The 23,988-nt window shown below is 38.1% G+C and overlaps 1 protein-coding gene across 2 annotated transcripts in view; it reads left to right on the forward strand.

Annotated features, from left to right (window-relative positions):
• The window catches only part of arhgef12a (Rho guanine nucleotide exchange factor (GEF) 12a), a 46,148-nt gene that overhangs the window by 11,615 nt on the left and 10,545 nt on the right, over positions 1 to 23,988 (forward strand). The window contains exons 3-28 of one of the 2 annotated variants that reach the window (XM_081370104.1): positions 5,748 to 5,842; positions 7,881 to 7,937; positions 9,905 to 10,003; positions 10,837 to 10,886; positions 11,094 to 11,151; positions 11,232 to 11,404; positions 11,570 to 11,644; positions 12,087 to 12,197; positions 13,061 to 13,168; positions 13,312 to 13,440; positions 13,523 to 13,621; positions 13,702 to 13,812; positions 15,674 to 15,772; positions 16,256 to 16,298; positions 17,193 to 17,298; positions 17,417 to 17,542; positions 18,153 to 18,185; positions 18,758 to 18,875; positions 19,523 to 19,622; positions 20,471 to 20,686; positions 20,779 to 20,911; positions 21,802 to 21,837; positions 22,244 to 22,386; positions 22,541 to 22,687; positions 22,766 to 22,851; positions 22,953 to 23,078. In XM_081370104.1, the coding sequence (XP_081226230.1) occupies positions 5,748 to 5,842; positions 7,881 to 7,937; positions 9,905 to 10,003; positions 10,837 to 10,886; positions 11,094 to 11,151; positions 11,232 to 11,404; positions 11,570 to 11,644; positions 12,087 to 12,197; positions 13,061 to 13,168; positions 13,312 to 13,440; positions 13,523 to 13,621; positions 13,702 to 13,812; positions 15,674 to 15,772; positions 16,256 to 16,298; positions 17,193 to 17,298; positions 17,417 to 17,542; positions 18,153 to 18,185; positions 18,758 to 18,875; positions 19,523 to 19,622; positions 20,471 to 20,686; positions 20,779 to 20,911; positions 21,802 to 21,837; positions 22,244 to 22,386; positions 22,541 to 22,687; positions 22,766 to 22,851; positions 22,953 to 23,078 (2,677 nt within the window). The remainder of the gene's footprint in view (positions 1 to 5,747; positions 5,843 to 7,880; positions 7,938 to 9,904; positions 10,004 to 10,836; positions 10,887 to 11,093; positions 11,152 to 11,231; positions 11,405 to 11,569; positions 11,645 to 12,086; positions 12,198 to 13,060; positions 13,169 to 13,311; positions 13,441 to 13,522; positions 13,622 to 13,701; positions 13,813 to 15,673; positions 15,773 to 16,255; positions 16,299 to 17,192; positions 17,299 to 17,416; positions 17,543 to 18,152; positions 18,186 to 18,757; positions 18,876 to 19,522; positions 19,623 to 20,470; positions 20,687 to 20,778; positions 20,912 to 21,801; positions 21,838 to 22,243; positions 22,387 to 22,540; positions 22,688 to 22,765; positions 22,852 to 22,952; positions 23,079 to 23,988) is intronic. The other variant, XM_081370105.1, reaches the window with a different exon arrangement.

Below are 23,988 nucleotides of genomic sequence, written 5' to 3' on the forward strand. Positions count from 1 at the left end.
TTATCGTTAAGGCAAGTTCCCCATTTGGCATTTTTAGGAGAAGTGAAAGGCTAGTGTACATTTACTATGTGTATCTATGTGATTTTATGTCTTGCATAGACTTTGTTAAACAAGTATTTGTGTGTGTGTGTGTGTGTGTGTGTGTATATATATACATACATACATACATACATACATACATACATACACACACACACACACACACACACACACACACACACACACACACACACACACACACACACACACGTGTATATGTGTGTGTGTGTGTGTATATATATATATATATCAATCAATTTTGATATATTTAATAATGTAATAATTTCATGTAATAATGTAATGTGTTAATCTCCAAATTAATGTAGAAACAACATAGAGTATATTTAAATACTTGTTTAATGGTATCATTTTATGAATGAAGGTCAGTATCACTGATTCTAGATACTGATGTCTCAATTAAATAGATTTTTTTTCAAACATTAATTATAGCCATTCAATACTGAAGTGTAATTGAAAGCTATTAATTAAAACAAACAAAAAAAAATATTAGGCTTATAAATATAACAACTTTTAATTTAAGTGAACTTAATACAATCCTCTAGGGCTGACTTCTAATAGTCGAGGATTCGGAGAGGTCTGATTCGACTATGAACCTCATAGTCGAATACATGGGCGTCAGTTTGGTTTGAAATGCGCTGGGGACAGAGACGCATTCGCATTTTCAGAAGGGCTGGGTACCATTTTTATTTTATTTTTTCGCTTTCGCGCAGGTCATGTTTTGAAAGACGATGTCCTGTAGCTTACTAATGTAAATAAATAAAAATGTATTCAAAAATCTGCTTCACATTTTCAGCAGGGCTGCGGAGCGGCTGTGAGTTGACTCCACACGGTTCTCATGCGCGTTAAAAAGCTTTACGTGGTTTAATGTACCTAAACAATGATTACCAAATTCCCCTCTCATGTTGCTCCTCATAACCACTTAAAATGGTAAAAAAAATCGAACCCAGAGTCCAATTATTATGGACGCTAACTGATATTAAGCGTTTCTGCTTCACATTTTCAGCAGGGCTGCGGAGCGGCTGTGAGTTGACTCCACGCGGTTCTCATGGGCGTGAAAAAGCTTTACGTTGTTTAATGTACCTAAACAACGATTACCAAATTTCCCTCTCATATTTCTCCTCATAACCACTGAAAATGGTCAAAAAATCGAACCCAGAGTCCAATTATTATGGACGTTATCTGATATTAAGCGTTTCTGCTTCACATTTTCAGCAGGGCAGCGGAGCGGCTGTGAGTTGACTCCACGCGGTTCTCATGGGCGTGAAAAAGCTTTACGTGCTTTAATGTACCTAAACAACCATCACCAAATTTCTCTCTCATATTGCTCCTCATGTTTATGAAATGTTATGATATATGTGTGATATATATGTGTTTTTTAGCTCTTTTGTTTGAAATGGAAAAAAATCTAGCTGCTATCTAAAAAAAAAAAGAAAAAAAAAAAAGGTTCGACTATCAGTCGACTACGGCAAAATCTAACGAATCAGATTCGACTATGAAAATCCTTAGTCGAAAACAGCCCTACAATCCTCACATAAACCCGTAATAAATGTCATGTGCCTTTCCTACCTAACTAACAGGTTTTACACTGGGTAATGGTTGTGTTATGGTGTGTTTCATTTAATGTTTGACCGTTTTGTTATAAACATTTACAATATATTCAAACAAACTACATTACCCATGAGCAGTGGCGAGGAAGTGGAGCTGGGAGGGGACCGTCAGTTCACTAAGAGCGCTGCGCTCTATGCTTTTTTTTTTTTTGTTATGCTGTAACGTTTGTTTATCATCTAATTTTGTTCAGTAAAGTTTCCCGTAAAGCTGAGATGACGCCACTCTCATTATTTTGCTCCAAACTATTTAACATTTTGGCATAATTCTGTGTGTTCATGTTCGTTCAAGCGTGAAAGAGAACTCGATTCTGGCACGCTGTCTGTGCGCATGATACTTGCGCGCATCTTTCTGTGCCGTGTGTGTGTGTGATGTCAGTTACCGCATTAAATAGTTTCAGTAATTTTGAATCTGCTAAGATTTTTTTAAATATTTTTCTTTTATGGTTCAAAATAAAAAAATAAAAAAAAAGAGAGAAATCTGCTGGTCAGTCAGCCCAGTGTTTTTTACCCATAGCAGAAAATATTTAGTCTTTTTTTATTACATTTAAATTATTAGAAATATTCAAATATGTTTAGAATTATTTATGTTTTGTTATCATTAAAATGTATTTTTTTATTTGAAAAACAAGTTATATCTCTTCGTTTGTTGGGTTGTTATTTAATTAAAAAGGCTATGATCAAATTAAACTGCTATAATAACTTCATGACAGATATGAATTCTAAAACATTGCTGGAACGTCATGATATAAAATGACGTCCTATCATTTGTGTATATATTTTTGAGACCCAGATGACTTTACTTTTGTGACAAATTTAATTATAGTTAAAAAGTATAAATGATAAGATTAAAATTGTGTAAATTAGCAATTCAACCGCACTACATTAAAATGTGTATTTAAGTTGCAAATCAAGAAGATCTTCTGTGATAAATGAAATCATTCTATGTATTTTAATCTATGTATTATATTTCATATCTAACCATCATAAAACATTACTTTATTACAAGACTATATTGTGAGTCCTAGTCCTGTGGTGTGTCTTGACTTGAGATTGCCTCTGACTGTCCCTTGTGTCAAGTCACTGGTCTGACGCACACAGACATTTGCTGAAAAACATACATGACCATTTGGAGGAGTGCAGCCGTATTCATGGGGGTGATGTCATGAGTTGGAGCACAGAGGTCCTCTAGACCGCACTGGATAAAGACAGCATGTGCTTTTTCTTCTGCACAGTCACTGTTCCTTCTCTCTCTCTCTCTCTCTCTCTCTCTCTCTCTCTCTGCCAGCCCAGCACTCACTTGTCTTTTCCTCCAGCGCTCTATCCAGCAATAATATCATCCTCCAGCTCTCTTCACCCCCTATCTTCCTGCCAGCCTGCCCACCATGACCTGAGCATTACACCACCACATGCATACACATAATGCATGCACTCAAGAAATCTGTGAGCTAAAAAGTGCGGAAAAGAAGGGGGACGACTTAGCCCATTATTCCTTTAAGTGGTTTCTGACAAACACGCCTTTCAGAGTTGAGTAATTGGGGTGTCCCTCATCCAGGCCTTTCTGGCTTCATGTGGATTGTTTTTCCATTATTACACAAAACCTCATTTGAGCAGAGAACCCACCCCTCTTCCTGTCATATTTACCCTTCCAACTCTGCTCAATTGCCACCACCTCCTTCTCCAGGAGTGAAGATGGCCTCCCTTGCATCACTGCTGTGACTCCTACATTACAACTTCGCCTGACTCTACAGAGGCTAGACCAGTCGGAGACGAACTGAAAAATCCACGTGTTAAAACTTTTATGCATAAGCATTACTGTAACAGATGTGGTCGTAAGCACAAATACACAAATGGCAGTATTCTTATGTGTACCATCAGCATGCATGATACATCATGGAGAGAATAACATGTAAAAGGTACGATTATTGGCTACTTTGGTTGTTTGGATATACTTTTCCATTCCTCCTCTTTGGCGGGAGGTTTTTAGCTGAGCAGACCATGGAACGTTTCACAAGCATTTTCATAAATGGCCCATTCAGTTCCCTCAAACTGCTCTCAAAAGGATCCTGTGTTGCCACAGAGAGCTCTGATACAAGCAAGAACAGTGTGCTACACCACTGCCGCTGCTCGAAGACTTAAGAACTATACAATTGTTTTGACCGTTTTCATAGGGATAATTCACCTGGAAATGAAAATTGTCACTTATTCACATTCATGTTGTTCTAAAGGTTTTACACACACACACACACACACACACACACACACACACACACACACACACACACACACACACACACACACACACACACACACACACACACACAGTGGAAAGTACCCTACCCATGTGAACTGTAAGCCAATACTGACAATAAATCCAAAATAAATGCAAAGAAACAGTTTGTAATATTATCTTATTTTATTTATCCATGAAATGAAAAAATAATCACTGCACAGGATATATCATAAAACAAAGTGCTTAGAACTATTTTATATTTAAAATCTGTACATTTATATGTGAAAAGTTAGTTTGAAAAGTTAGTAAAGAAAAGAACAAATAAACAACACATTGCATAGAAAAAGTGGGAGCTTAATGCACAGATCCTGGAAGAAGGTAATGGAGGTTTGGAACAACATGAGTAAATTATACATTTTCAGTTTTTAGAAAGAACTGTCCTTTTAAGTGTGTCAGTCTTTCTGATTTGGGTCTCAGTCATTCTAATGTTGACTGGTAATTTAAACTTGTAATATTAGTGGTTATTAGCTCTCATGTTACATCTAAGATGGGTTGTGCTTTGTGAAACAGTTTTGTTTTTTTACATTTTTATTTTTATTTTACACTTGACAGTTAGAGTAAATGTGGAAATTGTGGCCCCTATGGGGAGTGGGAACAGGATTGCTTATGTTTTCCTGTGTCGGCATTCAATGTTAATTTTATTAATTGAGTTTAAATTGAAAAGTCAGTGATTGACGGCTGTTCTCTCATTAGACTTATCTAGTTTACCAGCGGTGACAAATTGCCCTGTGTAATCTACGGTCCTCATAAAGGGTGGGCTAATCTCAGCGAGTCCTTTCCATTACTTCGCTGCAGTGTTAATTTCACAGTTAGCTGACCTCTGAAGCAATCTTAGAAAAGTTAGTTAAGCCTTCATGCTATTATTCCCAGTGTTCAGAGCCACATTGCAAATGTCTTGCGCTTCCCTTTAAGGGTTTAGATTCAACCCTCTCTGATACCGTCCTGTAATTAACCGGCCGTTTGGATGACCCGTAGAATGAGTTCAAAATCGATGAGCTGTCAGGCTGACAGACAAATGTGATGTTTAGCTGCTCCTCCATCGTTTAAAATGCTGAAGTGATAGTTTTGTGTGGATGTTTCTCATTGAGCACATTATTTTCAGTCAGTTTGGTGGTCTGCAGGGTCCACAGGTCAAGCGCGCGAGCCCAGGTGAAGGAAATGGCAGCGGGCTGTTAGTACAGTGGCTCTCAGTAAGACAGGCCTACAAAGGGCTTCTTCAGCACTGTGTCCCATCACTGGCTGGCCTACAGAACAAAGGTTTCTCACACAGCCTGTGAGCGGGAAGCAGAGCACTGTTAAACACACTCGCCCCGCCTCACCTCACCTTCTTTTAGACCTGAATTCATACTGCTGTACGCAGGCTTTTCCACTTGCTCTTCTGATAAAGAACCAGCAGGACTCACGCAGAGCCTCTTAATTTATGCGTTTAATGAATAGGGCTACATAAGCGCAGTGGGACACATCTGTTGTCCTAGCAGGAAGTTAACAAAGCAAAAAGCACACAGCAAGATGAAACTACTCAACACTAGGCAATACACAGTGCCATCAGTCAATGCACTTAAAGCTGGTCTGAATTAATGGCTGACGATATGAGTTCTTTCATGCTGTTGCTGATATCTAGAGAGCAGTGTGGCCATTATAATGCTGATAAATACATAGTACGATTTTATGCTGGCATGTGAGACGTGCATGCACTTATTTTACAAATGGTGTATTGTTATATTTTTGTTGCAGGGTGTTAATGTGTTTCATTGACCTTGTTCATTGATTTCTCCTGTTTGTGTTTGCAGAACCAGTAGCATTCTCAACAGAGACCACCCACCCGACAAAAGGCCCAAAAGCGATAAGCTGCCCGGTACCCCTACACACGAGTTTGACCCTACAGGTAAGTGACGACGGGCACTTTCGTCCTTACTTGTCTTTCACACTCACATTTTCTTTTTCTACTCGTACAGAATAGTAGTGTTTAGCTGTAATAAAGTGTGTCCTGACTGCTCGTGTGCATGTGGTGTGGACCGAAGCACACTGCTCCTCTCACACGGTCTCTCTTTAGACTCTAAAATGGAAACAGTTTCCTCCACACAGCACAGATGGAAGGCTGTGCCTGTCCACTAACTGCAGTGGAACGGCTTTAAACAGCGGCATGATTCATACTTGCTGACCATAAACGATGCACATGTTCCTGGCCCCAGTTTTGGCAGTTGAAAGATATTGTCAGTGTGTTTTTCTTTCAAGTTTTGCCTCTGTTTTTCCTCTCAGCTGCGGGGGAGAGTAGAGAAGGAAAAGCAGTTCTGTGCATGGCCGTTAATGTGATGTTTATGGTGAAGAACACTGTGATAATCGTATCGATTAAAATACGATTCACATTGTTTGGAATGAGAGATGTTTTCCTGTTCAACCGAAAGTCGCTTGTGTGTCTGAATGAGATAATGGCAGAATTTCCTCAGGGCTCTTTTCATGGATTTCTGAGCTATTCTGAAGCAGTTTTCACGTGTGTAGTTTTATTGATTACTTTTTGTCCTTGCATAAATGTCTCACTTTCACATATGAGTTAGAGGGAATAGTGGTGAATGCAGGAAGTGATGCATGTTTATTTTGGCGTTGGACTCGCCTCATCTGAAGCATGACTAAACCACCTTAACCACGGTGTCCTCTAGGGCTGGGCGATATAGCTAAAAATATGAAATATTTTTTCATTCTTTTGACAATATCTGATATTGTCTGTTTGTTCTGAATAATTTTTTTCCAGTCAGGAACCATAATTTCAACCAAACGGCCATAGCTGTCAAGTACGATCAAAGTGTTTAATGCAAAAACGTATATATATATAACATTTAATAACAAAATAATAATAAATGGTAATATTTACATAGATATATTTTTATTAAAACATTTTTATTGCCTACTTGAATTCAAATTAGAGATGCTGTTTAAGTATCCCTGTCCTAACATTCTTATGCTCACTAATGTCAAATTTAGTAAATAAAAATTGCATTCAAATCATTGTACTATTCGCATGTTGCTTAATTTAAAATTTCCAGCAAAATAATTTGAGATCATATTGGCCCGGTTTCACAGACGGGGCTTAAATTAAGCCAGGATTAGCCTAGGACTTAGTTCAATTAGTGTATTTAAGTAGCTTTTATTAACGCGCCTTAGAAAAAAAAAACATTACTGGTGTGCATCTTGAGACAAAACAATGGCAGTGACTTATTTTAATATATGTCATTGCAAGTTGCTTTAATACAGCTCAAACATGCATTTTAGTCTGGAACTGTAAGCCTTGTCTGTGAAACTGGGGGATTATGATATATCGCCCAACCCTAATATCTTTCCAACATTCCTTTAGGAATGCCTGAGAATTGTGGCTCTTTTGTGTAATACATTTTAGCCCAAAGTTGTAAAGCCTTACTTAAAGAGGTCAACCATTGTTATAAATCTTATATATCCTGTGTCAAAGAATATCACTGATTACATTATTGTGAGAAATTTAAGTAGGGATTAAAAGAAAAAAATTGTATCCACAATTTGCTCTCGTATTATTAGTAACTATTTTAATATATGCGTCATTGCGTAACCACTTTTGAGAATGTTATCTCTTTTATTAAAGCGTTTTTCACCCCAAACCCTGTTGGTTATATTTGCATTTGTGCCGATCATTGATTTCTGGGTTAACACCCGGGGACCTTAATACCTGAACACCTTATTAATCATTTCAGGGGGAGACACTTTGTTAATATGTAAGACCTTGGGGAATTAACTGCTTATCAATAGACAATGACCCACTCCAAAACAGCCACACTTTGTGTATTTGTGCCATTGCTCTTTTTTTTTTTCTTCATTTGAGTCCTCTCTCCGTGTCCTCTGTGATGTGTGTGTGTGCGTGTGTGTCCCATGTTGTATCATGCTGTTGTGTTGCTCAGATGTGCTGGTGCAGAAGAGTGGATTTGTAGTGGCTGACAGGAGTCCTGAGTCTTGTGGTAAGATGATCACACTGTTGCTGTGTTTCTAGCTCTCTTTCCTCCTGATAGGGGGATTCTCCTCTCCCGCACTGTGAAGTCCAAGTGTTATCAGCATTTATTCAAGTTCAGCTTTTCCACTGAGTCGATTTTGGGCTGTGTGTGTATTATTGGACAATATCAGAAAGATAGCATTATTCTTAGAGGCTCAGAGAGAGTCTGAATGCTCAGTTTAAAGACCTGATCACTGTTTATACTTTTAATTTAATTTTAATTTAATTAATTTAATTTAACTTTTCTTTGCAATACTGTTTGAATGATCAAAAATTATTCATAAGTTAAAAAGTTATTTGGTCAAATATGCAGTAAATCTATAATATTGTGAATATAACTTTTATTTTAATATTTTAAAATGTAATTTATTCCTATGGTGGCAAAGCTGAATTTTCAGCATCATTACTCCAGTCTTCAGTGTCTCATGATCCTTAAGAAATCATTCTAATAGGCTGATTGGCTGCTCAAGAAATACATTTCCTTTTCATTATCAATGTTGAAAATGGTTATGTTGCTTAATCTTTTTAAACCATAATGTTTTTTTATGATGGAAAGTTCAGAACAGCATTCATTTGAAATAGAAATAGAATGTTTTGTAACATTTATAAATGTCACTTTTGATTAATTAAATGCATCCTTGCTGAATAAAAGTATTAATTTATTTAACAAAAATTGTACTGTCACCAAACTTTTGACATACATACCATAATATATAATTATGTAAATTAAGTGAACAGTTGAAACCATTATTTAAATCTTTTGGGCAGATTGCAGTTTTGTTTCATTTAATTATCATAAAAGAGAAACTATGTTATAACGGAATCAGAAAAAAGCTGTATTTAGAGGACAATTCAGCACATTTTTTCAATATATAAAATTAATTTATTTGATATATCATTCATTTATTTTATTTATTGACAGCTCCAATGAATTTTGGGGGTTAAATCTGACAGATGTGTCCCAAAAGTCAAACTTACCAAGCCAAAACAACTTTGACTTGTAGAAAACATGTTTACAGTAAATGCACTTGCAACATTACATTGGTCAGCATGTGAAAGGATCACTTATCACTCTTTTGAAAGTTAAATTAGGTATTTCAAGTCATGACCATGTAAATCTAGCAACTTTCACATGACACATGCAAGGATACCAGGAAGATATGGAAACTCGGCCAACATTGGAAGTTCATCTAGAAAAACATTTTTTACTGAATAATTTGTGAAATGCTTCACAGAAGCTTTTATATTTCTGCTTTAAACCCTTCAGTCGTCCCATAGACATCAAGTGCATTACTGAACTGTATTTACAAATGTATTTTACTGTATTTTTTACTGTATTTTACTACATTTTTTCCTGTAGTATTCGACAGCCTACTGCAGACACGGATAGTAGAGCTCAAGTCATATTTATCCTTAATCTTTTTCACAGAAGGCATCTTGAAGACATAGATGTAGTTTTTTCTCTGTGACTATTTGATCAGTTTACATTAGAGTTCATACTCATTTCTGTGATTTTAAGTACTGCGGTTTTTGTATTCAAATCTGATTGGATGAGCTATCCATTTTGAAAGCAGGCCCATCTCTCATGCTAGCAGCAGTGAATAACCCACACTTCCGCACCACTATCATTTCCTGTATCTTTCCATTATCCTGGGAAGCTGGCTAGATTTTAATTTGGACTGTGAAATTGATGCATCCAACTCTGCTCTCTCTGATTTTTTTTGTGATACTCTACTCTCTCAGTACTTTATGACGGGCTGCACTTTCTTGCACTGTCATTTCGATCAGGTATTGGAGTCATTGTTACTGTAATCTGCTTTGATAAGCCTCTCCTGGTGAATACTTAAAAAAGGCATTGACGATCCAGTAAAATCAATTTTGTAGCTCCCTTCTTATAAAACTTTCTCTCTTTTTCTCTCTCTCCCTCCCTCCCAGGGCTGGTTCAGAGATGTGTGATCATTCAGAAAGATGAGAACGGCTTTGGGCTGACCGTCAGTGGGGACAACCCTGTTTTCGTACAACTCGTCAAACAGGGTAAGACGCCTGTCTAAGACGCCTATCTTTCTTTCTCCGCCCCCATCAGCTCCTGTGGGCATCTGTCACTGAGACTCTCCCCTCCCCGGGCTGATATGACTTGGCTGTAGGTCAGAAATGGAGCTGATGTGCTCTGACCAGGGCCAATTAGAGGACGCACAAAGCATCTTAAAGGAGGTTGCAGACACATTGAATAAAGTAGAAGGAACTATAAACAATCCCATAGTAGACCTTAGTCAGGGTCTATAGGATTTTTAAAAGGCTGTGAGGGACCGTAGTACAGTCCTTTACAGTACAGACTGTAGTGTTGTTGAACAACATGTACATTTTTCAGCTGAATAAACATTTTTCCAACAAAAATGACAGAATCCATGCCATTATAAAGATTTTAGGGCTATCCCTCACAGCATTGTTTTTATCCACGTACATTTCAATATGCCGCCTACACTTCATAAGGTCTTTTTTTTTTGTGGCGAAAAACAACAAAAAAGGAACTTTTGATTGTTACTTGTTGGTGTTTTTAAAAGTTTGAACAGAATTTGTTTTATTTTACTGTGTCCTAATGCACTCACAATTGATCAGTTTTCTAAAATTCACTACAATTTAGTTCACACTGTTGTGAACGAGTCTGTAAGAGACAGTAAATGGAAGGTGGAGGTTTCATCATTTGCAAAATGACACTAAAAACCAATTTGTGTTCATTGTAAATGGAGCACATAAACCACACAGCAACCCCTTTAGCGCTCTGCTAGAAGTACTCTGTCAACCACCCACCACACTAGATAATACTTTCAATTCGTAAATCTTCACAATCATCTTCTGTCATTTGGTAGATGGCGCTGCCATGCGTGCAGGTGTTCAGACGGGGGACAGGATCATTAAGGTGAGACACTTACAGAGACAAGGTTACTATATGGAGCTGCCCACCCCTTCTCTCTCTTCACCACTGCATTTCTGCATGTGTCTGTTCTGCCACCTGCTGGTCACAAAATTACCTCATGTTTGTGTCGGTGTAGGAGCAGAACTTACATGTATATGTTTTTATAGTTAGAGTTTAATGCATTTTGTATGTTCTTCTCCTCTGCTTTAGGTGAACGGGACCTTGGTGACACAATCAAACCATGTGGAAGTGGTGAATTTAATCAAATGTGAGGACAAACCATGTGCTTAGTTAAAGATGGACACCTCATATTTCCACCGCTGACCCAAATTCATTTGTTCTTCACAGCCGGTTCTTATGTGGCCCTCACATTATTAGGCCGACCTCCCGGGTCGCCCCAGATCCCCCTCTCTGAGGTAGACGTGGGTCTTGGGTCACCGGGGTGTTTCGGGGACCCTTTTGTTACATCTCCCATCTCTTACAATGCAGCGGAACGCACCTCTTCTCCCCTTGTACCATGGGTAAGCACCCCATACATTCTTGTGGTCCAATATTGAAATGTTTTTATATCTGGTATTGTTTATTTGTTGTCAGCTTACTTCCTCATATCTCTCCTCCAATTAAATGACATCATCTATATTTTTCATTTGCTCCTCCTTAACGTTTCTCAACCCAACCCTACATAGGAAGAGAACAGTGCTTCACACAACCAAAGAATGGACAACAAGAGGGTGGTGTCCAAGGAGCAACAGGACATGCAGGTCAGAATCTAAATATCAGACTCAAAATTACTTAGTAAACTACTATAAGTAGACACATAGGCTACTTTCAACTTCACAAATATTCTGTAAAGTGTTGAGTTACAGAGCTGTATTGTTGCAGTATGACTTAAGTTGATAAGAATGAGGCCTTTCCTGTTGGGAGGTAATTTAGGCTCCAGTATAGCTGATAAGGGAGAGGGCAGACCTAAGCCCCTCCCACTATGTTTCGACAGTGCAGTTTTACCACCTTCGTAGTGCTTGTAAACAAAGATCTGTCATTTTGATTTTCTTGGAGAGCGACATAGAAGTAGACTTTTATAATGCACTAAATAAATGCATTGAGTGCCGAGCAGAGCAACATGTCAGAGAGGTTGTTAGATTGTACTTGACTGGGGTGTAAGAGGTCTGATTATATAGTATATGATAATTTCTCATTCTTTAGGGACTAATGGAGGACTACAGCAGAACTCCTACAGCCAAACCACTACGGGACATCCAGGAAGCCAGGAAGCACATTCCACATCAGCAGGGCCAGCTCAACAGGGCTACACATGTATGACATTTCTGAACGGTTTCAATGATTTTCACATTTAAAGCATCATATTTATGTGAAATTTAATTTTGAACTTACTAAAAAAGTATTTGTAAAAAATATCTTTATTGGGAATCCTATTATGCTTTTTTCCATTTTCAAGTTTCTTTGATGTGTAAAATTTCTGTTTGAGAGTGAAAAAGGTCTGCGAAGTTACAAAGCACAAAGTCCACTCCAAAGGGAGTTACAGTATTTTCCATATCAGCATATCATAAGCACTCTATATGAACTCCCTGAGACACCTCAATTGTAGTCTTGAGTTTTCGTCCTGGAACATACACGTCACAGTATCCCTCGTTTTAATAATTCCTGACCAAGACATGCGCAAAAAAGTGGTGAGACCTGGTTGAGTTGTGTTAGTAATGTGTTGAAATTAGCAGTTATGGTTTGGGGTGTGACATTTCCAAAACACACTTGAAGTGGTTGGCCAATCAGAACACACTTGTCCAGCCAACCAATCAGAGCACGTTTCACTTTTCGAATGGAGGGACTTCATATAGACAGGAACAGAGCGTTACTGACAGACCGGGAAGAGAGTTGCTGTAATAATATAAAATATGTGATTTTTTAAATTTGTTTTATTTTTTTACATTCTTGCATTAAAGCCTATTTTAGTAGACTCCAAAAACTTTATATGCACTAGTATATAGGTTTTCAAAAGGCTGGATGGGGATAGTAATTGGCCGAATGGGAAAAGTTATTAGCCAATGTTAATTTGTCGGTATGAACAATATATTGCTTGACCACTTTTTAGAAGACTATGATAGTTTAAAAAAATATCATTGAATTATGCCACATGAATTAACTACAAATCTGTGCTTTAGGAGGGTATGTGTCTCAGGAACAGTGAAGATGGCTGTTGGGTGGATGAGGATCAATTTAAGGGAGATTTCAGCCCGGAGGGTTTCTGGAGTGGAAGTTCAGTATCATCTGTAAGTGTACTATGCATTCTCTTTTTATGAGATATTTTCACTGATCTCAGCTGAACAGTGGCACTTATCATGAGTGTTCTCAGTGGCCCTTGTTCCTTCCGTCCCTGTGGTGTAATTAAGTGTGTATATGGTGTGATGTGCAGGTCCAGCAACGGTTCTATCTGGCCTCTCCAGAGAGCCGAAGGGCCTCCAACTGTTCCAGTCCGAAGAGCACCCCCAGAGACAGCCTCAACTCCTGCCCGTCCCCTGAGGTCGAGGACAGTTCTGACCTAGTGAGAACCATTCCTTTTGACAGACCTTACCGTCTGATTTCAGATCAACACGATTGTCACACCTCTCTGCTTCCTGCCGTAGGATTCTCGTTTCCAATCCTCCATAGGGAGCCCTCCCTCCCGCCTGGCTTCGGAGATCATTGCTGCTGAAGATGATGACTTTGACACCGAGCAGGAGCAGGTATTCTCAGTTCTTTTCCCTCAGTGTAGAAACCCTGATCTTGGTCACCTCACTCTCTAAACTGATCTGATGTGTTCCAGGTGAACGGCCAGTGCAGCTGCTTCCAGAGTATCGAGCTGCTCAAGACTCGCCCTGCTCATCTTGCCGCCTTCCTGCACCATGTGATCTCCCAGTTTGACCCTGCGCCTCTGGTGAGTTCCAGCACTAATTAGAAGTGCTTGCTTAGGCAGGCAAGACTATTGCTATCAGTCATGCTTTTCTAAGCAAACAGATTTATGGGATTGCCTGACGGACAGTAAAACGGACGAAATATCCCATAGAGTTGGTTTGAGGAAGTGATTCAACACATTTTTATCTTTCTTAAATCTGTTTTTAGACCAACTTTTCAAGCTACAAGTTTGTTTTACTAGCACAATCGCATCGATGAGGTTCACCGCCCGTGAGAATTAATGTTTTGCCATGGATTATGCTTTTCATGAATGGAGGATCCAAATCTTCTCATTCATCACAGAAAAAAGTGTATAAATCAGTGAAGCATGGCATATGTAATGTTCTATTGAAGTCTTCATGTCACAACCTCTGATTTAACAAGCTACACAGTGAATGACAAAAAACCACTCACGAATCTAAAAAATGCACTTACAAAAATCTGAATTTAATCTGATTTCAAACCACCTATGAAGGATTTAATGTGTTTTTTCTAGTGCTGTCAAAATTAGCGCATTAGACAGGTAGAAAAGTCACAGGTTGGCTAAATATGACATTTATTACAATGGGTTTATGTGAAGATTGTTTTAAGTTCACTTAAATTAAAAGTTATTTTTTAAAGCCTAATAAATGCTGAATTGATAGCTTTCAATTATAATGTTGAATGTCGATCATTTAATGTTTAAAAAAAACAAAACAAAAATCATAGAGACATCAGTGCCAGTATTAGTATCAGTGAAACTGGCCTTCATTCATTAGAAGATGCCATCATTTAAATCATTTAGATGCCAAGTATTTAAATATACTGTCTTCAAGTTTTTTATACATTAATTTAGAGAGTAACTGTGAAACTGTTACAATATAAAAATAGTAAATATTAATATTGCGATTAATCGCAATTGATGACAGATCAAATGTGCGATTAATTAGTTCGAATTAATTAATCGATTGACAGCGCTAAATTTTCCTATTCAGACTACAAAAAAAAATGGATTATCAATTATTATTATCAATGTTGAAACGGTGATGGTTTTATTTTCAGGATTCTTTGTTGAATGAAGTTCAAGAGAACCACATTTATTTGAAATAGAAATCTTTTGTGACATTTTAAATGTCTTTGCTGTCACTTTTGAGCAATTCAGTAGCCTGGAAATCGTTGACTAATGAAAATCGGCCAGCTCGAGGGGCGGCACCAAGCATGCATTTGAAAATCTCACTGCACGCAATTGGATAACACTACGACCAATCACAACAACAAGCCCCATACGCTTAGCTACCAGCGGAGCTAACTGGTAGATTATACTCTTACCGGATCCGGTCGGCAAAACAGCAAAAACGTCCTTCTTGTAAAGGAACGATTCGAGGGGCGTCTTCTGTTCCTGTTTTAGATAAAAAGCCAAGTTTAACTCATTCATTGTAGCGGCCAAAGCCGTTTCAAACAACTGGTGTTCATCCATAGCCATCTTGCAATGTTTACTTATGACTTCGACGTCACAGCGCTGTCGTCTTCTGTTTAGCTCGCCTCAGGCCCGCCTACATCAGATAACCCGATGTGATTGGTGCAGCTCAGATCGAGGGGCATATTTAATGAGCATCATTACTCGACACCAGAGTAACTCGCTGAGCAAATTCAACTTGTGCTCTGGTGAGAACTCTGGATTACCAGGGTAGCAATTCAGTGCATTTTTGTTAAATAAAAGTAGAAATCTTACAACCTCAAAATTTTTAAACGTAGTGTATATTGGTGGTGACCATATCGGTATCAGCTATCAGTAATGTTTTCAATTTGAATCAGTCACAAAGTCTCGCTAGTTCTCGCTCACTGAATCCCGCTTCCCTCCGCAGCTCTGCTACCTGTACGCTGACCTCTACAAACAGACCAACTCCAAAGAAATGCGGCGCATCTTCATGGACTTCTTGACGTTCTTCATAGACCGGGGGGCAGTAAGTGGAGCTTTTCACACCTCATCCCTTCTCGCTCTAACTAACCCGTCATTGTCTGCGCTGTCTTGGTGTCATTTGGTCTGCGGGCATGTTGAGGCAAAAGCCTGGATCCACCCAGATCAACCGTGCCTTTTGTCCCGAGAGGTGTGTGGAAGGTTACTCCTTTCCCAGCGCCCTCGGGGTCAGAAAGCAAACGCTCTCTCAGACAACCTTTTACCTTTCTCCACGGTCATCGTATGCTGTTGTTCTCAAACTCAGTCTGAGTTTGTGAGTGGGTGCGAGTCTTCCCTGCAGCAAACTTTGTTCTCTTTCTGCCAGATGGATGGGTAGTTCATTTGGAAAATTGTGCATTTTTTTCCCAGAGCTCAGCTGTTTTGTTACCTTGTTATTTTAGTGTTTGTAGTTGTTTTGCAGGCAAAAAAAAAAAAAAAACTACTTCTTTTGTAAGAAACCCCTTTTTAATTTATTATTTTCGTTCAACAGAATTTGAAGGTCGCTGTGCCTGAATCCATCTCCACTGAGCTCGGTAAGCACAGTTAATTTTAGAAGCGTCTCAATGGAAGCACAAAACTTATTCACACCCTTGCAGTGTTGTTTCAACAGTCGTGTTTCTGTGTTCATTCAACATCCAACCACATAATCATTTCTCAGCCCTCTGTGGGAAACCTGCAATTGTTTAGAAGGCACAAATCCTGTTAAACATTCATGTTGACTCTCCATGTAATTATGGATTTAGCATCTGAAGCACTTGGTCACTCTGACCATGTGTGATGTTTACATTGCTTGAAGAGACAACATGTTTAGTGACGTCTACCCTCTGAATGGCTCAAATGAGCTGTTTCCTGTTGTTTACTGAGCATAAACGGGTGTGTTTGAATGTGTATTTGTGAGAAAAGTATTTATGTATGTTCCTAGCTGTAGGTTGGGGACAAAATTGTTCTTCGTCCTCAATAGGAAAATCGATTCATAAATAATGCAAATACAGGGTTTTTTTTGTACATTCTAAAAATGTGACAAGTTCTTTTTTAGGGTTAGTCTAAAGCAATTATAATTAAGTTTTATATTTAAACAAAGGAATTGAAGTCTATAATTTGTCCCCATTTAGATAGCTTAGTAGTCTTAGTAGCTAAGGTCTGATTTGTCCTTAAAAGACTGCAACACCTGACATTGCCTAGATTATTTGACAAGCTAAGGGTCTGCATGAGAACTATGACTCAATTAACTTGATAGATAATGCTTTGATTAAAATTGAAAAATGTAATAAGAATTCTGTGATGGTTAGGGTCTAGAAATCTTAAATCAACTTTAAAACTATTGTGATATACTGGCATAATTTGTTACATCTCAACAAACAAAGAAAATCAACTTAAAAACAGTGAACGTGTATGATTACTTTTTATTTTTCTGTATACGTTGTCAGAGCGGCGGAGACCAGAGCTGATTCCTGAGGAATTACACAGGCAGTACATACAGACAATGCAGGAAACGCTCCTTCCTGATGTTAACAGAAACTTGGAGGACTTCAGGTCAGGAATCTAGACATTCACCATCATAGCTAACCTGCGATGCCACATTGTTCTCATTCAGATTGACAGTTACACATTGACAGTAGCACCTACAAACCAACTGCCTTAACTCTTACAGGCAGAAGCGCAGTATGGGTTTGACCCTGGCTGATGTAGAGCTGTCTCGCCTGGACTCTGAACAGCTGGCTCTAGAGAGGGAGCGATCATGTGCTGAAAACATCCTATCCAAGATAGATGACATTCTGTGAGAATCACACACATTCTGTTAATCACTCCACATTAGGGCTGGGTGATATATTGAATAGTAATTGTATATCTCCAGTGATTTTTCTGACGATATTTAACAAGTATACTTTTTATTTGGACATTAGACTATTTTCGTGATCTTTCATAGTATTGATAGGACAGTTATTAATAATGTGTTCGATTTAATCTTCACTTGCAAAACATTAAAATATGAATCAGCAATAACGTTTATTCATAATCATATGTTGAAATAGCTAATATTATGCTTATGTCAAATTCATATTTTGTGTTCAATTATTTACTTATGTGACAAGTAGCCACATAATAAGTGGGATAATTTTGCAGTGGGGTCTTGTATCAACCCAAAGAGGTTTCTTTTGCTTAACAGTCCGCTGACTGTACCTTTTCCTATAGCCTTGCCATGCCCCTTTTTTATAACTCCAGGCCCCCAAATTTGGGAACCACTGCTTAAGGCAATTTTATTTATATATTTCAGAGCAAATACATAAATGTCAAAATATATGTAGAATATTATCCAGCCCTACTTCACATACTCAAGATTGCTTCCTCAAAGGCTGTCCTCCATCTTACACGCGTGTCTCTTTCAGGTTGACTTCACAACCCACAGAAGAGGAGAAATGGTGAGATTTTTTCACGTTTTCCTCCGGCAAACCTCATCCATAATGATAATAAAGACTTTAAGGATGAGGGTTATTTGATCGTGCATAAAGACGTTGCGTTGGATTTGTTTGTAAATTGTCAGCCTGGGGTGCCAGCGCATTGACACAATGCAAGATGCTGCAGAACAGAGCGACTTAATGAGGTTTCTGATCTTCATGCATTTCCTAGTCCTCATTTAACATAATGTAGGCAAACATATTTGAGATGCCATATGGAAACACCACAAGCCTGTATGATTTATGAATGTACAGGACATATGTGAGAAGATAGATGGGGAACTCGTGTGCGTGTGCATGTGAGTTTTGTGACATATGGCAGAAGGCACAATAAGATAGGAGTCATGTGGAACAGAAGGAGTTGGCCACATGGAGCCAACAGCACACAACAGGCACAACACAACCCTCAGAGACTCAAATCTAAATTAGGAATCGAAAGACTTCGATGCTCAATGCCGTGCTCTAGTTACTAAGCTTGGACAGGGAGTGAGAAAAGAGTTAAATTCAACCTTAAAACTGAGTTGTGTCTCTTCCAGCACCGCCATACAGTATGTGATCTTCATGTACATGAAGCATCTGGGAGTTCGGATGAAAGAGCAACGAAACCTGGAGTCCAAACGAGTTCGAATTAATTTTCTTCCTTCCAAACTGAGGGTATCAGCTCATTCCGTTTCCATCTGCCTCATATTTTTTCACATTTCAACCACATTAACTTTGTTCCAGAACCTATTCAGCTGCCTTACTATCTACATATGCAATTACCTTCTAAGGGAACATCCTGGCAGAAACTCGTTTGACAGATTCGGAATGCTCTACGTACAATAGTTTGACATTAGTATAGTTTTGAGTTGGCATGTTGATCAAATAAACAGAAATAGATAGCACACACACATATTAGGTCTAAAAAATAATTGTATAATAAAATTATATTTTACTATTGTACTGTAAAATAAAATAAAAAATGTAAATAGAAAGTAGATGAAATCACATTTTACTTTTATGCATGAAAACGATCCACACAATCCATCTATGATAAAAAATAAAATAATTCTCATCTTGGATGTATTGTTTAAATTAGCTTGTTCTGTAAATGATGCATGCAATGCTGCCTTAGAAATCGACTAAAAGATGATGTTTTAAGTGTAATTAAGTTTCCTTTGTGTCCGGAGCATGCATATAGTGCCTTGAAATGCTGTCCCTCTAGGCAGTTTACTAGGTTTTGGAACAGAACAATTATCTTCTCAGTCTTTCCATGGCAAAGCCGTTACCCTGGGGTTTGTTGTTTTATCCTTCCTGAACAGAAAAGCAAAACCGAAAAGGAAGGGGAGGAGAAACTGAAAAAGCCTCGCTTCCCCATCCGGGTTCCCCCGCGGTGGCCCAGTCGTATTGATTCATTACCGTGTAAGTCTAGTGAAAATTTCTTCAACCAACAGCAATTTAAGACCCTTTTTTTTTTTTAAAGGCTTTGAACTTTTTTGTCCATTTACTAATGGCTGGTTTGAGAAAAATGCACAGATAAATTGAATTAAACTAAAATGAGAAGAGAAATGTTAGGATCATATTTGTTGTGACTCTTTGTGGATATCCTTATTTAACATTCTATTATAATGTCATAATGCTTACATTTACTTACTGCGTTTAATGCAAATGATTCAAGTTTTTAGTGTTTTTTTTTAAATGTACTTACACAAAAAGTTGAAAAACTTAAATTTTAATATCTGCCATTTCATATTTAATAGACAGTTCTTATATCTACATCTATTTCAAATAAATGCTGTTCTTTTGAACTTTAACTTAAGCTACAGAACTGTTTTTAACTGATAATAATAAAAATATATATTTCTTGAGCACCATATCAGCGTATTAGAATGATTTGCTGAAGGATCATGTGACACTGAAGACTAGAGTAATGGCTGATGAAAATTCAGCTTTGCTATCACAGGACTAAATTACATATATATATATATATATATATATATATATATATATATAATTTATTTATTTATTTATTTTTTTTATTTTTTTTATCAAATTAGTGCAGCCTTGGTGAGCATAAGTGATTTTCAAAAACAAAATAATCGAACCGACCACAAGCTTTTGAACGGTGGGTTAGTTAATATTAGGCTCGAAAGCTTGCGATTCCTGGCCATTTCTAAACGCAGAAGACTTGTCCTCATTTTGCTTTCCATCCTCTGGGTGGTGAAAGATTCATATTGACGCTGAATCTGGTTTGATGTGTGTTTGAGCAGCGGGGAGGGTCGGGGATAACATCAAGCAAAGGCCTCAGAAGCAGATGTCTCAGCCAGCGATGGGCGGCTCAGACCTAATAGAGGGTGGACGTCTGCGGGGCAGTCAGTCGAGTGAGGGCTCGGACCTCCTACAGAGCCCGGGGTTGATCACCTCTCCTCCCTTCAGCGCCACATACGGCTCACCGACAGATCCCTCTGGCAGGGACCCAGAGTTTAGTGAGTACAGCATTTCCATCTCATTCATTAGAGCGATCGTTCCTTTCATATTCTGGACATGCTGTCTGAGACTGCCTCTTCTGTGTCCTCAGATAGCCCGTGTGCGGTGGTTCCCCGGCTCAGTGATGGGGTGCAGTCTGGAGATGTGCTGGACAGCATCTACCCACCCTGTGACTACATCCCATACAACATGGACCAGCTAGATGAAGACAGAGATGGAGACAGGTGCATACTTAAAAGCTATGCAGCAAACAATATTTGTTTCTTCTTCATTTGAAATGTATTTCTAACATTATCTCTAACATAGTCTCTGTACATGCAGTCATATTTACCATTTCTCAGCAAAATTTCATGGGCGAAGTCCAGTAATTTTTGTAGATATCGGCCCAATTGGGAGTTTTGCGTAAAGGCGATAAAGTTCCTTAGATTTTGCTCGTTGACCAAAAGAAAGCTGCTTGGTTTAAAAGTGAACAATAAGTAAGCAGTGCTTCATGCATCACTGCATTCTCTAATCTTTTTTTGTCAGAAAAAAAGCTCTTTTCCGCTATTTCAAAATTGACCAAAAATGTAACAATCACAACACACTTGTACAGCCGTCCAATCTGAGCACATCGCTCTTTTCGAAAGGAGGGGCTTCATAGAGACCAGAACTAAACAGAGCGTTACTGACAGACTGGGAAGAGAGGTGCTGTAATAATATAAAATTTGTGAAAAATCTTTTTTTTCTTCTTCTCGAAAACCTACTCTTGTAGATCCCAGAAAACTAAATCAAAACTTTGAAAAAGGGTATCATAGGACCCTTTTAAATACTAATATTTAAACGAATACAACTGTTAATGATAATATTTTTCAAATCTTCGAGTGAATATCCATTTTTCATAATGTGCTGTCCATTATAATGTTGTGATGCTTAAATTCACTTGTAGCATTTAAAAATAATTTTAATGTTCAGTGTTTTATTTTTTATTTGACTCAATAATATAGATTTTAATGTCAGACATGTATTGGTTATTAGCCATAACAAGCTGTATATCATAACATATTGGCCAGGATGTTAAAATCAGTGCTGTCACTTTGTGTCATTGAAGTGGGCATGTGTGTGTACTGTTTTCCAGACTCCATGATGTGGGCACACCTAAACTGAGTAGAAGGTACTAGTCACTGTCTGCTGTCACCCACTTCACTCTATACACTGTATCCTAACTAGAAGCAACCTTTGTTACTAATAACTCATAATGGGAACATTTTCTTCACCGACTGGATCCTATTTTGTGCTAGGTTGTGAAATTGTATTTGTCCAAAGTACTGACATAAATGTGTTTTAAACATTAAATATCTATTGATTGGCTGAGGTTATACTACATTGCACAGTATTTTCAGTTCTCAGTCTGAACAAAATTTTTCCCATAACACACCTGGTTAGAATACAGTTATCCCTCTATTTGATGGTCTTCCTGTGTGTATGCCCTCTTATTGTGCACCAACTTCACATTTAGATAGGAAAACACACTGAGCTTAATGAGAGAGTAAATCTATGTACCATCTCCTCCCTCCCAGGTTTGAGGAGCTGCAGAGTGAGGATGATCAGGGGAGTGATGTTTACTCTGATGTAGATCCTCCAAACTGGCAGCAGCTGGTCGGGCGTGATGTTTTAGCTGGCCTGACACCCCACGAGATCAAGAGACAAGAAGTCATTAATGGTACGATCTTGTTCTTGTTTCACTACGTGAATCAGGCAGGTGCACTTTAGATCTGTAGGTGTAATATGCACAAAGTATTCTGTTAGAGTGATGTTTTGGTACAGTAGTCATTGTGCTGTTTAAGCATTTTGAAGTAACCCTCTGATGCTCTCAGAACTCTTCTACACGGAGAGAGCCCATGTACGCATGCTGAAGGTCCTAGACAATGTTTTCTACCAGAAGCTCACCCGAGAAAACATACTGCCCCTTGCTGACATCAAAAACATATTCACCAACCTGGAGGAAATCATCCAATTGCACTGTACGTATTTTTCCGATACATTTTCTCCAGTTAAATCACCATGTGTCTCATCATGGCATCTGCTCTTTTAAATTTCAGTGAGGATAGCTGATCAAATGACAGCGATACGCAAGAAGAACGAGTCGTCGGTCATCGACCACATAGGAGACGAGTTGCTGTCTTGGGTAAGGCCTCGTGTTTTGCTTGTATCCTGTGGCCATCGCAGTTGGTCATCTCTGTGTGATAAGACTCCCACCCACAAATCCTCCTGCTTGCTGTTTTCTAGTTCAGTGGTGGAGAGGAGGAGAAGATCAAGCAAGCAGTGGGCACTTTCTGCAGTAACCAGCCCTTCGCCCTAGAGCTCATCAAATCCCGGCAGAAGAAGGACCAGCGTTTCACCTCCTTCATGCAGGTGGGTCGAGACTCCTTGCGGGCCGCAGGGCCACAAGAGCTGCGAATTATGCAAATGTTTGGAGCATTCCAGACATACATCTGTGTTGTTTTATATTATTATAATATTTGTTATAATTATTCGATTTTTTTTAATCTCATTAATATTATAATTATTAATTATAATATTTCTTAACTAATTAATGTTAATATCAATTATGTAATGTATTATAACATTAATTAAAGAAAATATTTTAGGAGGAACAAATGCATGTAAGTATTACTTAATTATTTAACTAAATTAAACCTTTAATTCATTTTTAAAATGTTAATAGATTGTCAGCTATATGAATTTTACAACAAATAGCAAATATTATTATATAATATGAATGAATTAATTTTAATTATATAATATTATAATGTATAATATCATAAATTATATATTAATATGATGATTTTTTTTCTTTTGAGAATGCATTAATGCATTAACTGAATTGACAGCCCTACTAATTTTAAACAAATAGCAGGTTCACTCGTTTGATGCAGCGTTACAGCAGAAGAGATGCTTTATCTATATATCTAATCTCTGAATTGTTAATAGTATCAGCTTTGTCTGACAGCCTAACATGAGTGATAACGGAAGACAAAAGACATTTTGTTTAATTGGAGCTACATTTGTAAGGATATACTGTAGGATTTGCCTATCTTGAAGATAAGAGTACAATGTAGTTGTTCAGAGTCTCTCGAGTGTTGAAAGCTTGTGATTTTCTCTGCACTGTTTTCATCATGTGGCAGAAGTGGATGCAGGGAACACAAAGAGTAAGACTTGAGATTTAACAAGCTTTCCACATATACTGCGTTTTATGAAATCAAGGGCACTAATCTCTCCTTTGAGAAAACTGGAGTGCAAGCATTAAAACAAAAGTGTAATA

The sequence above is a fragment of the Scardinius erythrophthalmus genome (assembly GCF_964197995.2).
Source record: "Scardinius erythrophthalmus genome assembly, chromosome: 7".
In the NCBI taxonomy this organism is placed as follows: Eukaryota; Metazoa; Chordata; class Actinopteri; order Cypriniformes; family Leuciscidae; genus Scardinius; species Scardinius erythrophthalmus.